Source organism: Panthera pardus, unplaced genomic scaffold (assembly GCF_024362965.1).
Source record: "Panthera pardus isolate Hobbes unplaced genomic scaffold, ASM2436296v1 HiC_scaffold_15, whole genome shotgun sequence".
Classification (NCBI taxonomy): domain Eukaryota; kingdom Metazoa; phylum Chordata; class Mammalia; order Carnivora; family Felidae; genus Panthera; species Panthera pardus.
In genome coordinates, this window is record NW_026526710.1 from 80,782,199 (window position 1) to 80,797,335 (window position 15,137).

The following is a 15,137-nucleotide window of genomic DNA, read 5'->3' on the forward strand; positions in this document are numbered from 1 at the left end:
AAAAAGAGAGAGAGGGGGAAAAAAAAGAGTATCCTAGACGTCATCACTTGATCCTCACGCTAACCCCAATAACCAGATGTTATTAGTGAGATTAATACTAACTTCCCCCAGACTGCAACACTAGGGAGGGAATGCCCTGTGAGAAGACCCTAAGTGGGACTGATTCAGTATCTACAGCCTTTCTCACTATACATATAACCAACACGATAATGCAAAGGTCCAGCCAGAAGCTCATTCACGTTAGCTAAATGAAAGAACGAAATCATGATCTTCTAAATTTTATCAGAGTGTTATGTAATAAAGAGTTTAATCCCCAATAATGAAAAACTCCAAATGAGCTTAAACAACGATTTTCAACCCATGGCCCTTATTGTGACATAGCCCTACAGAGGTGAATCCCCAAAGCCCTTCACTTCCATTTAGAATGACCAAGGGACTGCACCACAGTTCTTGAGTGTGGTGCGAGACAAATAAGGTTCAGAACCTCTGAATTCCAAAACAAAATCAGGACGGTGGGAGTAACAGTCCGTGTAACAAACCCGTACGAGTACTTTAACAGATCTAAATTGAAACTGTCAGGACAATTCTGCAAAAGCAAAACCCCTCAGTCTAGTGAGCCAAAAAGAAGATAGAGATACATTCCCGGCACGCAAGAAGTCTTGCACCAACTCGTTTCTGCTGCCCGGCCTCTCTTACCTACAGAGAAGCTCCACGAGACGGGCCTGCCGAAAAGCGTGTGCAGTGTCTCCCGGCGCAGTCGCCAGGAGGCCGTCCAGGAGGCTGCACACCGCCGCGAGGAGAGGCGGCGTCACCACACGCTGCCTGGGCAGTGCGGCAGGAAGGGACGCGTCGCGAGGAAGCCGTGCCGACGCGGTTTCATGCTGACCGATTACTGGGAATAAGCATAAAAATTAGCACAGTTTTGTTTCCTTTGTGTTCATGTACAACATTCGCAAGTTCTGACCATCGGAGGAAAGCCCCTGAGAGGGCCAAAGAGAGACGACTGGGGAGCTCCCCAGGGCCCGGCTCATCACAAACCTGAGGTCAAGGAAGCAGATATCCAACTTCTCCACTGTGTGTGTGTGTGTGTGTGTGTGTGTGTGTGTGTGTGTGTGTGTGTGTCTGTCTGTCTGTCTGTCTTGGATGACAGTGTAAGAGCCAAGATGAGATGGGCAGAGCATGGTTTTGTGCCCTCGTGCCCTCAAGCACTCAGACATTGAGGAACAAATAGATGGTCCCCGACCCTTTTTCTAAGACTCTAGGGGCCAGAAGTGCTTCAGAATTCAAAATATTTTAGATTTCAGGAAAATAATAAGATGCATGTACCTACCATACATTAATTAACCTCCAATGAGAATTTGGGCAATACCACGTATTGAAGTACCACGTAATGAAGTAACTATTTCTCTAGTGTAACACTTGTACAATCACAGTAAGCTGGATGAAGAAAGGAACAAATACAACCTCAAACCAGTACTGGTCAGGTTTTGCAGCAACTGTATTCAGGTATGGGCAAGTTTTATACCAAGTAACTTTTGAGAACACTTAAGTTTTCAGAGATTCTGGATTTTAGAACTGAGGATATGAGATTGTGGACCTTTCCCAGAAAACTCAGCAAGGGATTGTTACCAAGAAAGCTATGTTTGTTAACCTACATCAAGATTTCCCTCATAACCCTCACTTCTTATTTCTTTTTTAAAGGAACACTTTATTTTTAATAAATTCAGATTTATAGAAGGTACAGAGTACAAAGAATTCCCATATACCTTCACCCAGATCCCTACGTATTACTATTTTACCACATTTTATCTACCTACATACCTCTCTTATTATGAACTGTTTGTAAGCTGCAGATGCCCTGCCCTCTCAGCCCTAAATTCATTTCCTAAAGAGAGACTTTTGTCTTTTATAATCACAGTACAGTTAACCAGGAAATTAACACTGATGCAGTAATATTCTCTAGTCTATAGACCTTCTCCAAGTTTGCATATTGTTTCACTAATGTCCTTTACAGCTCGAGAGTTCTTGTTTGGATCCAAGTCAGGACCACACTTGGCATTTAGCTGTCATGTCTCTTCGGGTTCTAAACTGGAAGATCTCCTCAGACGTGCTCTTTCAGGGCTCAGACATTCTGCAAAGAGCACAGGCCGGTTACTTTGTAGAAGGTCTGATGTTTGATGGTTCCTCGTGGTTAGATCTTCGGTGCATCCTACCAGGAAAACATGATTTCTATCTGTGCCATTATTGGTGGTTAACCATTTGATCAAATGCTGTCTACCAGGTTTCTCCACTGTAAAGTTTCATTTTCCTGTGTAATTAACTAATTCCTTTGGGGTGGAATTAGGAATATAGAACTTTGGGACAATGGAGCATCAAGAAAGATTTGATACTTTAAACGAAATAAAATCGGGAAAATTAGATGCAGGTAATCCCACAGAAACCGTTCCAGTGGTTTTAAGGGAAAAATGTAAATATTCACAAGATATGTGTTACATGTTTGCACCATTTTTAGGTTAAGTTTAGTTTATAGAAGAATACCAATAAAAGGGGAGGGCAGGGCAGTTCAGAAATTCAAACTCATCCAATATATTTAAATAAAACTTTTCTACTTTATCTAGAGAAAATTATCCTACTTACTTATATTAATAGTGCTCAAATACACTAACATTTTTAACGGTTCCTTTCACCTTTGTGCATCAAATGTAGGCTTACTGATCATAAGAGACTGTTTTTTTTTAATATAAGATATATATGTATTTTTTTTTTACAAACGTTTAGAAACTCAATTTAAAAATGAAAACTCGGGGTGCCTGGGTGGCTCAGTCAGTTAAGCGTCCGACTTCGGCTCAGGTCGTGCTCTCACGGTCTGTGAGTTCGAGCCCCGTGTCGGGCTCTGTGCTGACAGCTCAGAGCCTAGAGCCTGTTTCTGATTCTGTGTCTCCCTCTCTCTCTGACCCTCCCCCCATTCATGCTCTGTCTCTCTCTGTCTCAAAAATAAATAAGCATTAAAAAAAAATTAAATAAATAAATAAAATAAAAATGAAAACTCACGTCTGAAGCGGCCCTAATATACATTTACAGAAAATTCTTTTCATCCTGTCCTAAATCATTTCGAGGCACATTCATTCCCTGGTTAATTAAGAAGCAGCAAAACAACAAATAAAAGGACTAACCAGCTTCACTGGCAAATCCTGCTACATATTCCAGCTGAGGGAACTAAAATCATATTAACACTAAAATAAATAAATAGATAAATAAGTAAATGTAAAAGAAAATCACATTTTACCTTAACATTATTTTAAAGAGATGGAATTCAGGAAGACATCTAACAACAACAAAATAATTGCTCTAGTCTTATGGCTCACTGACAACATATATTCAATGCTTTGCAGCACTGTTCATTGGCATATTCAACAAAAAGGATTAAAAAGTTTTTTTTGTCAAATATACATACTTAAGTGATTGGCTGAACCAGTAAAACTGTGCGTGAATATACATTCTAAACACAGTCTTTGAAAATAAAACAAATCCAAATCAAGAATAATGTGACAAAAAAACAAAACAGAAAAAGCCCACACAACTATATGTCCACACCAAAACCTGTACATGAATGCTCACGGCAGAGTTACTCATAAGAGCCAAAAAGTAGAAAAATCCAAATGTTCATCAACTGATGAATGGGTAGGTAAATGCAAGTGGTATAACCATACCACGGAATATCTTTAACAATACATAGAGAGTACATACCAGCACATAATACAATATGGGTTAACTTTGAGAATATTATCTAGTTGCAAAAAGCTAGTCACAAAAAAATGCATAGTGTATGATTCCATTTTTTTTAAGTTTATTTATTTTTTGAGAGACAGAGAGAGACAGAGCGTGAGCGGGGAGGGGCAGAGAGAGAGGGAGTCACAGAATCTGAAACAGGCTCCAGGCTCTGAGCTGTCAGCACAGAGCCCAACGCGGGGCTTGAACCAACGAAACGGTGAGATCATGACCTGAGCTGAAGTTGGACGCTCAACTGACTGAGCCACCCAGGTGCCCTGTATGATTCCATTTTTATGAAATTTCCCATAAGGAGGGAAAGTAGGTTAGTGACGCACTAGGCCTGGAAAAAAATCGAAAACAGATGAGGAGTGATTGACAATGGAAAGTTTTCTTTTTAGGGGATGAAAATGTCCTCAAATTGAAGGTGGTGATGCTTGCACAGCTCTGTGCAAAAACCAATGAACTCTACACTTATTAAATGGGTGAGTGTATGATTATTTGAATTATTCTCAAATTTGATTTCATGCTCTGGGCTCTTAACAATTTAAACCATGTGGTTTGCTCCTTTTATTCTTAAGATCAAATGAGTACTTTCTACAATTAAACACTCTTTTATATTGTTAACGTAAATTACTAAAAAACAAAATGGGATGTTGTTTAGGAAGTCAGGGAACAGATATTATAATGAAAACTCTGAGTAAAGTCTTAATTAAGCAATTATTTCTCAAGTTTTCTAAAGCCTTTTCTCTGTGGATGCTTATACTTCAGGGTGTAAAGTACCTTCTTTTCAGGCAGCAGCACATTCCTTCCAGGTGAAGAATTTAATGCTACAATAAGGCCTGTATGTTCTCCGGAATAAATACAAGCTAAGTTGTAATCTCCCAAATATACAAAGTTTGAAGCATAATAGAGTTGGAAGCAGTCCCTAATACAAAGAAGAGAATTTATATATTGCCATTAATAAAAATAAATCCCAGGCTATTCATCAAGCATTTCTAATAAAGACTCAACATGTTTTGTGTGCTTTAAAATGGAAGCATACCCTTTGAAAATATTTATGACCAGATTCTCTCCACTTTCAAGTGGACTACTGGGGTAAATTGAAGTGTTTTCCCTAAAAGGGGGAGAAAAATGAAGTTAACTAACATTTATGAATTCCCAAATTCAAACATGAAATATCTATGCTTAACTAATAAGGAACCATAGGGCAATTAACTATTTATTTGATGACTAAATTCCATTTATTAGAGTATTTGTTTTGTTAACTTCTGATTTATTCAAACTCACGGACTGCAAGATCATGACCTGAGCCGAAGTCGGACACAACCGACTGAGGCACCCAGGCGCCCCTAATTTTGTTCTTACAGATATTTACTTTCAAAATATCTGGACCAACTTGTCATTTTTCTTTTTGAAAGTAGAATGTCTGGGTGCCTGGGTGGCTCAGTCGGTTAAACGTCCAACTTCGGCTCAGGTCATGATCTCGCGGTCTGTGAGTTCGAGCCCCGCGTCGGGCTGTGTGCTGACAGCTCGGAGCCTGGAGCCGGCTTCGGATTCTGTGTCTCCCTCTCTCTCTGGCCCTCCCCGACTCGTGCTCTGTCTCTCCCTCAAATATAAATAAACCTGAAAAAAAATGTAAAAAAAAAAAAAAGAAAAAGAAAAAGTAGAATTCTTCCTAAAAGGGTACCTTGAGCCACAAACTGGTCGTGTGAGGCTTCAGGGAGAGGCGCTGTGGAGGGCCCAAATGGTGGAAATTCAGTGCTTCCGGATGAAGATGCCACCTACGGAGCAGCAAAAAAAATGATTTTATTCTTAACACTAACTAATGTTACCACATGGAAAGCGAAACAGAACCAATATGTACATACAAATCTTTAAACAAGAAGGTTTATGACAAAACTATACTAGTTAATATAACTGGAAAACATTTCATATTTTAAGAGTTGTAAGTTTTTTGAAGGGTACTTTCAACTTCTTTTAGGACCTGCTGGAATTTATGTAAAGCAGCAAGTCAAAGGAGCAGAGTTTTGATTTGAAGCCCATTTAGGATTTTAAGGTCTGGATAAGGCCTACTCCCTCTTATCATCCAAGTGTTAAAAGGCTAAACCATACTCCTTTCTTTAACTTTTGCATAATTCATTGCGTCCTTGAGATATTTTGTCCTACTTGATTCATAATAAGAGGGGTTTTTTATAAGTATCCAACGGCACACACAAATTTTAACAGTGCCTATGAAAAAATCAGCAGAAATACTAAACGATTCTTCTTTACCTTTTCCCATTTCACAAAAGAACTGTTTCAGGTCATATGTGGACACAGTGTTTCAGAACACAGTACTTTTTATTTTTTTAAGTTTATTTATGTATTTTGAGAGAGAGAGAGAGAGAGAGAGAGAGAGAGTGTACATGAGCACATGTATGCAAGTAGGAGAGGAGCAAAGAAAGAGAGAGAGAGAGAGAATGAGAATACCAAGCAGGCTCTGTGCTGGCAGCCTGGAGCTCCACAGCCTGATGTGGGGCTTGAACCCATGAACCATGAGATCATGACCTGAGCCAAAATCAGGAGTTGGATGCTCAACCGACTGACTGAGCCACCCAGGTGCCCAGAATACAGTATTTTTTTAAAACATTAAACATAACACTAATTGTGTAGAAGGCAAACACAATTTCACCTACAGATCTACAGATGAGCAGACTGTGTGGCCTCCTAAAACTGAAAAAGCTCAAACTGATGTATCTGGCACCTTCTATGTGAAAAACATCTTAGCTGCAGAGGTCAGATCATTCCTTTTCTTACCATCAATTTACTCCACACACCTAGACAAGCTGCAGGTCAGTGCATGCATAGAGCAAGCATGTCAGTAATCAATGTCAACAGATCTCATGAATCAACCCTATCTCAAACTCAGATACCATACACCTCAGTACTCATACACTAACTGTGCATTTAACATGCAAAGTAGGATGCCTTAGACATGATATGATAGAGTCAAAGCAAAAACCAAGGTTGTTTTTTTCTTTAAGTTTATGTATTTTAAGAGAGCGAGTGGGGGAGGGGCAGAGAGAGAGGGAAAGAAAGAGAATCCCAAGTAGACTCCACAATGTCAGCACAGAGCCTGATGCAGGGCTTGAACCTACAAACCACGAGATCATGACCTGAGCTGAAATCAATAGTTGGACACTTAGCCAAATGAGCCACCCAGGAACCACCCCCCGCCCCAGGTTTTTGTTTTTAATACTAAAATAAAGCAGGGTTATTTATCTATTTATTTTTAACTTTATTTGTTATTGAGAGACAGAGAGAGACAGAGCACAAGCAGGGGAGGGGCAGAGAGAAGGAGACACAGAATCCAAAGCAGGCTCCAGGCTCTGAGCTGTCAGCACAGAGCCTGACGTGGGGCTCGAACCCACAAACCGTGAGATCATGACCTGAATTGAAGTCAGACACTCAACCGACTGAGCCACCCAGGTGCCCCCAGGGTTGTTTTTTAATAAAAAATGTAATAACAAAAATAAACCAAGGTTATATTTTATTTTCTGTTAGTAAAGAGAATATAAATTTGAAGAAAATGATTGATGGAACTTATATCCAGTTTTTAAAATCCCCCTTTGAACTTAAGACTTTAATCATCTCTCATCACTTCAAGTGTAACATTACAATAACAACAGAAAGCTGTGGCCAATAAATGTAAGCCCAGCATGTAAAGTCATCCAAAAAAGAAATCCGGACAAATTTCAGTCTAAATAAATAATTCCTAAATGATCATGTATTAAATACCTCATTTTATATAATATTAGGTCCAGATAATAGGAAACACCTAAAATTTATTTTTCTAAAAATGGTATTTACTACAACTGGCTCTAAGAAATGTGGAAAAAAACATCCTGTCAACAAACATCCAAATAACTTTTACAGTCTGTGAGGACAACAATCATAACTGAGATTGTATCACAAAGCACGCAGGAGCTAATAATATATGGCACCTACCACAAGCTCCTTTGTTTATATAATAAAATTGAAGAGAACAATGATGCTAGAATCCTTTACCTTTTCAATTAACATCCTTTCAACGGACACTCAAGCAGCCCTCACCACTGACAAAGCCAGAGGTAGCATTCAGAGCAGGAAAAGAAGGTTTCTAAGGGCTCGTTAGAAGAAAGCAAAGTCACGGTTTGTGACCAAAGGTCAGACAGTAATAAAAGTTGTGATTTTCCTTAATATAGTCCAAGGAAGTGACATACAAATTCAGAAAATATGATTTTAGAAAGCATCTGCCTAATAGTTATATTATAACCTACCCCGTATGGTTGAGAAAACACAAGGACTTCTTTATACAGTAATATATTGTGCTTTAAATTTTGATTATGGGTGATTTATATTATCTACTAACATCTATATTTTTTGAATTTACTATATTAGCACATTATTATTTTAACAAGACAAAAAGGTATTAAACTGAATTGCTCTGGTTCTATACTCAAATCCTTGCTTGTTTGAAAATAATCTCTAATGGACATTTATTTGGTTATATGTAATAATATGTAAATATCTGACTTGTCATCTTGCAAGTAACTTGTGAATATCTGACTTGTTATCTTGCAAAATTCAAGTCTTAGCCTCTGGAAGGTGGAGGAGGTTCACATGAGCCCGTAGTGCTACAGGTAGAAAAGGCCTGATCTAGTCCAGGTCCTCATTTAGAGATAAGGACCTCAAGTAAGGGCCCGAGGTCACACTCTCATTAGGATTCTCAGTTGAGGACTACGTTTATGACATCACAAATACACTCAAGTCAGAAGAAGCCCTCAGACAAACCTCCAAAATGCTGACCAATCTTGTCTGCGAGGAGATGCTTCTTTCTCCCCACGCCGTTTCCATGGAGGAGGGGTTGGCTTACTTTCCCAGCAAACTGAGCAGGCTTAGCCACTCCTTCCCCCACAGCAGAGAACTCACGTTCTCATTTGGTCTCTACCTCTTAGGAGCCAGAAAGCCCACAGTGGGAGCCCAGGGCTGTCCTTACAATAGTAGGTCTGGTTAATTCTTCTGTCACTTGCTCTTTTCATTAAAAGGGCTTCAGAACAAAATCACAATCTAGACATTTTTTTCCTCTTTCTCGTCTCCCACATGACACATCCTGAGATTTTCAATTTACATTCCCTTGATAAGACAAATAAAACTGGGTTTTCTTGAATTGAAGTATATATACTTGGATCTTTATCACCTTGCTGGTATATAAGAGGCAATAAAAGCCTGTTAGGGCAGACAAATTGATGTTACTTAAAGCCACTGTCCTAAAACGGAATCAAATTTTGCTTATAAAAACCAAAAAAGATAATAGCCTTTTCTTCAATGTGTTTAGAAACAGATTTGAGAGCTAAAGAAGTTTTCTAAATCATGCCTCATTGTAAAATAGGCAGTTACAATTTTAAGAGTCCCTTTGAAGTAGCAGAAAATAGCAAAGTCATTTACCGTATCAAAGTAGAATTTGGGTTAAAAAAAAAAAAGACAATTTGGGACGCCTGGGTCGCTCACTCAGTTGGGCGTCTGACTTTGGCTCAGGTCATGATCTCACGGTTTGTGAGTTCGAGCCCCGTGTCGGGCTCTGTGCTGACAGCTCAGAGCCTGGAGCCTGCTTCAGATTTTGCGTCTCTCCTTCTCTCGGACCCTCCCCTGCTCATGCTCTGCGTCTCTCTGTCTCTCAATAATAAACATTAAAAAAAGTTTGTTTTTAATTTAAAAAAAGACAATTTCTGTCATATAAACAAAATGCATCAATGTTCAAAACTGTTTTCTTTGTATTCTACCTTTCAGAAATGAAAGAGTTCACTAGATACTTCAAATATTTTTGAAAGCTAATTTAGCACTTGAATGTTTTATTTGTCAAGTGATCTTATAATACTTTCCATCTTCTTTCATCAAATGTAGTATTGGTGCCTAAATAAGTTATTTGATTATTAAAAAATTAAAAGAGAACAAAGGAAGAAAGGATTTGTGAGATGAAAAAGAGAGGGTACAAATCTACTCACATTTTTCAAACATGGCAAAATATAAAGTATGAAACGTTTCCAAGGAACACTAGGGTTCCTGTGCTCACTTTTATAAATGATACCTTTCTCTTTATGCCCAAGAGCGGGAAAGCTTTGGCATGCTTCACAATTTGTAATCATTAATTCGAACCAAATTACAACCAGAAGTTTAAATCACTCTGACTACATAGATCCATGATTCAAATGGAGTGTGTACAACATAGAAAAAGAAAGCTCAGAAAAGTCTCCCTGAAAGAACGAGCATAAGATGATATAAGCTTCTCTCCTGTCTATCTGTAAGATCACTCACATGCAGAGACTTAACCCCAGGGCACAGTCCCAGTCCCTACGCCCTACTGTATATAATTTAAGGGAACAAGTTGCCTAGAGCTTGTCTTAGTCCACTCTCCATTAGCTTTGTGACCCTACGCCAAATACTTAAATTCTCGAAGACCTTACTTCTTCACTTGGGAAACACTACCGCTCTCAAATGGTTTAACACCATTTGTAGCACTTCAGCAAACAGCACACTAGAGGGTGTTGATTCTGAGCTCTAAAGGCCAAAAGTTGACTCTCTACTTACATCAAACCTTATTATATAAAATAATCAGTTCTACCAAAATTAAGAAAATATATTTTAGCACAAATATAAAATAAGACCCAAACCTATTTTACTTACCTCAGTTACAGTTACCTGGTTAATAAAATTGCTGAAATCTATCTCAAAATGTTTTTGCCAATTTCTTTAAACACTTTCACTTGACATTAATGGCTATACCTCTATAGTAACTTAGTTTGGATAACTTCAGACGTATGATAGTGAATACAAAATACAGAAAAACATATAAAATAAACACTATTTGCTCTTTCTAATAATGTTTAAAAGAATAATTATTTATAAACTAGTACACACGAGGCACACATAATGGAATATTCTATTTTCACCAGCTATTGTATTCATGCTAATGTCACATACAAAATAATCATAGTAGGAAAAACTAATGTGGGGGGATTTGCTTTTTAACAACCAATACCTAAGTTTTGTTTAAAGAATCAATACTAAATTTTTATACCAAAAAAAAGTGTTCATTTTCATTATACTACAGCCCAGTGGCCTGTATTACTAATACCTGAGGAACTAGAATCTCACTTATATTTTCTTTCTAACTAAAATATACAGGTTCTTAGACCCACAGGTGATTGAAATTTATTTAAACAAAGTATATCATTCTCTTTCTCTCTACCATCATGCAAACTACAGTCTCCCCAGGTTTTTCCTGGGGTTACCATATGCCCACACTCTGTCACTATTCCTACATCAAAACTATTTTTCTTCCTAAAAGCCTCTTGGATATATCCCTGCTTTAACTGTCCTTGGTCTACTCTTCATTCTATAAAAAAAACCTGAAACTACATCACACAAATGCCAATACATGTTTCTCTAATGTCGACTGTAATGTTTCATGCATTTGACTCAGCTGAAATAGCTCTATAACTGTATCTCTACAGCTGTGATATCTTACCTCTTCAAATCCGAACACAGGTTCAGCTCTCTTAGCTAACCCCTACCTGGTAATTAAACTTTGGTCTTTGCTCCACACTCCAAACAAACCATGCCTCTTCTGAATGTCTAATGCTTTCAGTACGACATATGTGCACACAGTCTTCTCAGTATGCTTCATGTCCTCAACTACACTTTCAACCCCTGTAACTGGGTACCGAATCTTAAGACATATCTGAGTATCTTTTCAGCTCCCCGCAAATGTGCGCATACATCTAAACAAGATTAATCCTTTAAAGCCCATTTCAATTGCCACTTCTTATACAGTGTCACTTTATATTTCATCATTCCCTCTAGTGTAACCTCACTGCACCCTGACTACAACATCCATCATGGCACCTAGCACATGGCTTTGTCCTGAAGGAGTGTAACATCACGGCCAACAACTGAACTCTAGAGCCAAACACACTGCTGGACTCAAATAGTTCCCTATCAGTTACCAGCACTGGAGCCCTGAACAAGACACTTATTCACTGTACGCTTTAATCTTTCCTTTTGTAAAACAGCAATAGTAAGAATGACCTTCAATACTTTAAAATGGTTATCAAGGTCTCTAACGTGGCATTAACTGCACAGAACGGATAATGACCCAGCAACAGCACACAAAGCAAAAGACAGTGCTTTCCTTGGAAAGACAAAATGAAAACACCGACCAATAAACAAACTGCAACTCTTGCCGTTATGTGGGAAATACACAGAATAATGATATGAATAACCAGATACACTTATTGGCAAGATTTAAATCCACTGAACTGATATACCTCACCATATTCTTATACTTAAGAAAGTATTAGTTGGTCTGGGTATGACAGCTCAGGTTTAAAGTAATACTGGAAAAATGAATACACTCTCCAGATTTTTTTTTCCTGTTGGAAGAAAGACATACAATATCTCTGGCATGGCAAGAAAAAGATGACAATTAGCAGAATTGGGGTAATGAGACTATTTCCGTGAGTAAAAGCCAATTTGGTGAGTAAAAGTCACCAATACCAAAGCTCTTCTACTTGGAATCCAAAAGAAGAAAAAAAGAGTTGACTGTAAAAATTCCAACAGATAACTGTCTTTTAAGAAACTATACAAAATAAATCTTACATAGAACTATAATGAGAATTCCTTAAAAAAAAAAAAAGTTCATTGGTATTTTTTTCTAAAAGAATACGTAATGTCTGAACACAAGCAAGTTAAAGACTTTTATGTTAACGGAAGTGCTTCTATTTTAATAATGATTACAATAAATATATTTCCAAAATTTTCTCAGAAAATCTAGTTTCCCGATCTATAAGATTTGTTACGATTAATGTTTCTAGTATATATTATACAAATATATTTTTATTATTATATATTTTATTTACTATTATACATTATTATTATCTCATAAAATAGAAAAATGCAAAAGTATTTAAATCCTCTTGCATAGGATAAATACAACTTGGTATCTACAAAACAGCTAGGATGACTCAAAATTAATGACAGCAATTACTATTTACTGAGTACCTACAATAAGCAAAGAACTGAACAATGTACAAATTTCAGATAGCCCTTTTAATAAACACAGGAACCAAGGAGTCACTTTTAAGCACATACTAATGCTGCCATTCTGGGAACTAAATAACTAATTAATACAGCTCCTTTTTGCATTTAATTATATTATTTCTCTTGTGGAGACGAAGACATACTATTTCTAGCATGGAAAGGAAAGCATGACATCTAGTGGACCTGGGGTGATTACTCCATTTTTCCAAATAAAGCTTCAGCTCAGCACTAACCACAAACTCTTCTGGGTCCAGGGAAAAGGATGACTCCTAAAACCGTCACAAAAAGTACCAGTGTTGGGAAACCATAGGAGGTGGATCTTAATTATGAGATGAACTTTATTACTGCCTGGTAATTATTTATTATTCTCATATTACTTTTGCTCCTGCAAGCAGGAAAGCCAAGGTCCTGTCTTCTTATTAGGGTTTATGATGCAGTAATTGTTCCAAAAACACTTTATGATTTCGTGTAATGTTTTCCACTTGACAGTAAATGATTTTGTACGCTTGTAAAACAAGTGAAACCTAGTCTCAGTCATATTTAGGAATACTTAGTGTGTCTCAAACTTTTTAGAACAAAGTAACTTATGAATGAAAAGAAGAAAGAAGGCAGGCAGGCACAAATTTCAGGTATTGCAGATAATCAAAACAAGCTTCTACCTGTTGCAAGTATTTAGAAATGTGTTTAAAATCTCCAGTACCAGGGTGCCTGGGTGGCTTAGTCGGTTAAGTATCCAACTCTCGATTTGGGCTCAAGTCCTGATCTTGCAGTTCATGAGATCAAGCCCTGCATCAGGCTCTGCACTGACAGCACAGAACCTGTTTGGGATTCTCTCTCTCCCTCTCTCTGCCCCTGTCCCACTCGCACACACATGTGACCCTCGCCTCAAAATAAACATTTAAAGATAATAATAAAAAAATAAAATAAAATCTCCAGTACCAAACTGGAATCATTTGAATGGGTCCACTTTCTCCAAATTGCTTTGTCCTTAAGCAAAACTGCAGAGTAATCAAGTTTTATGATCATATAGGATCTATTATATTACTACCGATAAACACTTTTAAACTTTCATGCTTCCGGTTCTTTTAAATAAGGTACAAAAAAAGGTTGTAAATTCATCTAAAAGGACATTCAGTGCGGCTATATGAGTACATCAGTCCCTAACTCTGCACAGACAGCAGTTCAAGTAAATCACAGCTATTTTAATCATGACCTTATATTCTGAATACAGTCTAATCCTGTCCATCTACTATATAAATTCAAACTTCCAGAGGTTCAAAATGAAGCACTAATGCATTCTTTCAAAGTACCATTGTTTCCACGGTGGAGAGAGAACTTGGATCTTGATCTTGACTGGACAACCTAGATGGAGCCCTCCAAAACTTGAATGAATCATCTAAACCTGTGACAACAAGAAAACTGTCAACATGAATACATCTCTCCTCCTTACTGGAGCAATTAACAGAAAGAATACTTGTTGCAGGAAGCCAATCAAGAACCAAGAAAAAAAGTTTGCCTACTTTTTATTATTCTTAATTAATTTATCTAAAAAACTTGTTTCACAAAAATTTTAATGACCATTAGTAGACTTTGCTTAGCTTAATCTAATACAATTTAGCAAGAGCACCAGCTCCCAAACTTTAATGTGCCTAAGGATCATAAAGAGCTACTATTAAAGCAATTTTCTATTGCCAGAGATTCCATTCCCGCAATTTGGGGTGGGAGCCCTAATTCTGCATTTGTAACAAGCTCAGAAAGACCTCAATGACAATGGTTCCAGGACTAAGCTTTGAGGAACAGTGATCCAGGGAAATCCAAACAATGAAATGTGTCACTTTCCTAATAGGGATATGTATTTAAAATGTTCAAAAACTTCATTAAATATCATCTTCCTCTTAATTCCTGAACTGAGCAGAAAAGCCAACTAGAAATTCAGACTTAAGTATTTGGGGGTAAAGGAACTATTTCTGAAATTCACTCTTAAATATTCAGAAAATATATATGTATGCATGTATATAAGTATATAAATAAATGAATTTTATTTATGTACATATACACATATACATACACTTGGCGTAGGGGAACAAATATAGTAAAATGTTAACATTTGGGAATGCTTGTACTATTCTTGCACCTTGTCTGTAAATGTGGAATTATGTCAAGATTTTTAACAATTACTATTAAAAATTCATTTTAAAATAAATACAACTTATTTTTAAAAATCATTAAATTATTTACTATTATGAGAC

The 15,137-nt window shown here is 37.3% G+C and overlaps 1 protein-coding gene across 3 annotated transcripts in view; it reads right to left on the reverse strand.

The window, feature by feature from the left end:
• RTTN (rotatin) overlaps nt 1-15,137 on the reverse strand; it is a 161,117-nt gene that overhangs the window by 41,998 nt on the left and 103,982 nt on the right. For all 3 annotated transcript variants that reach the window (XM_019432561.2, XM_019432560.2, XM_019432563.2), the window contains 3 exons: nt 14,199-14,290; nt 5,459-5,552; nt 697-892 (listed from right to left, as the gene is read on the reverse strand). In XM_019432561.2, the coding sequence (XP_019288106.2) occupies nt 697-892; nt 5,459-5,552; nt 14,199-14,290 (382 nt within the window). The remainder of the gene's footprint in view (nt 1-696; nt 893-5,458; nt 5,553-14,198; nt 14,291-15,137) is intronic.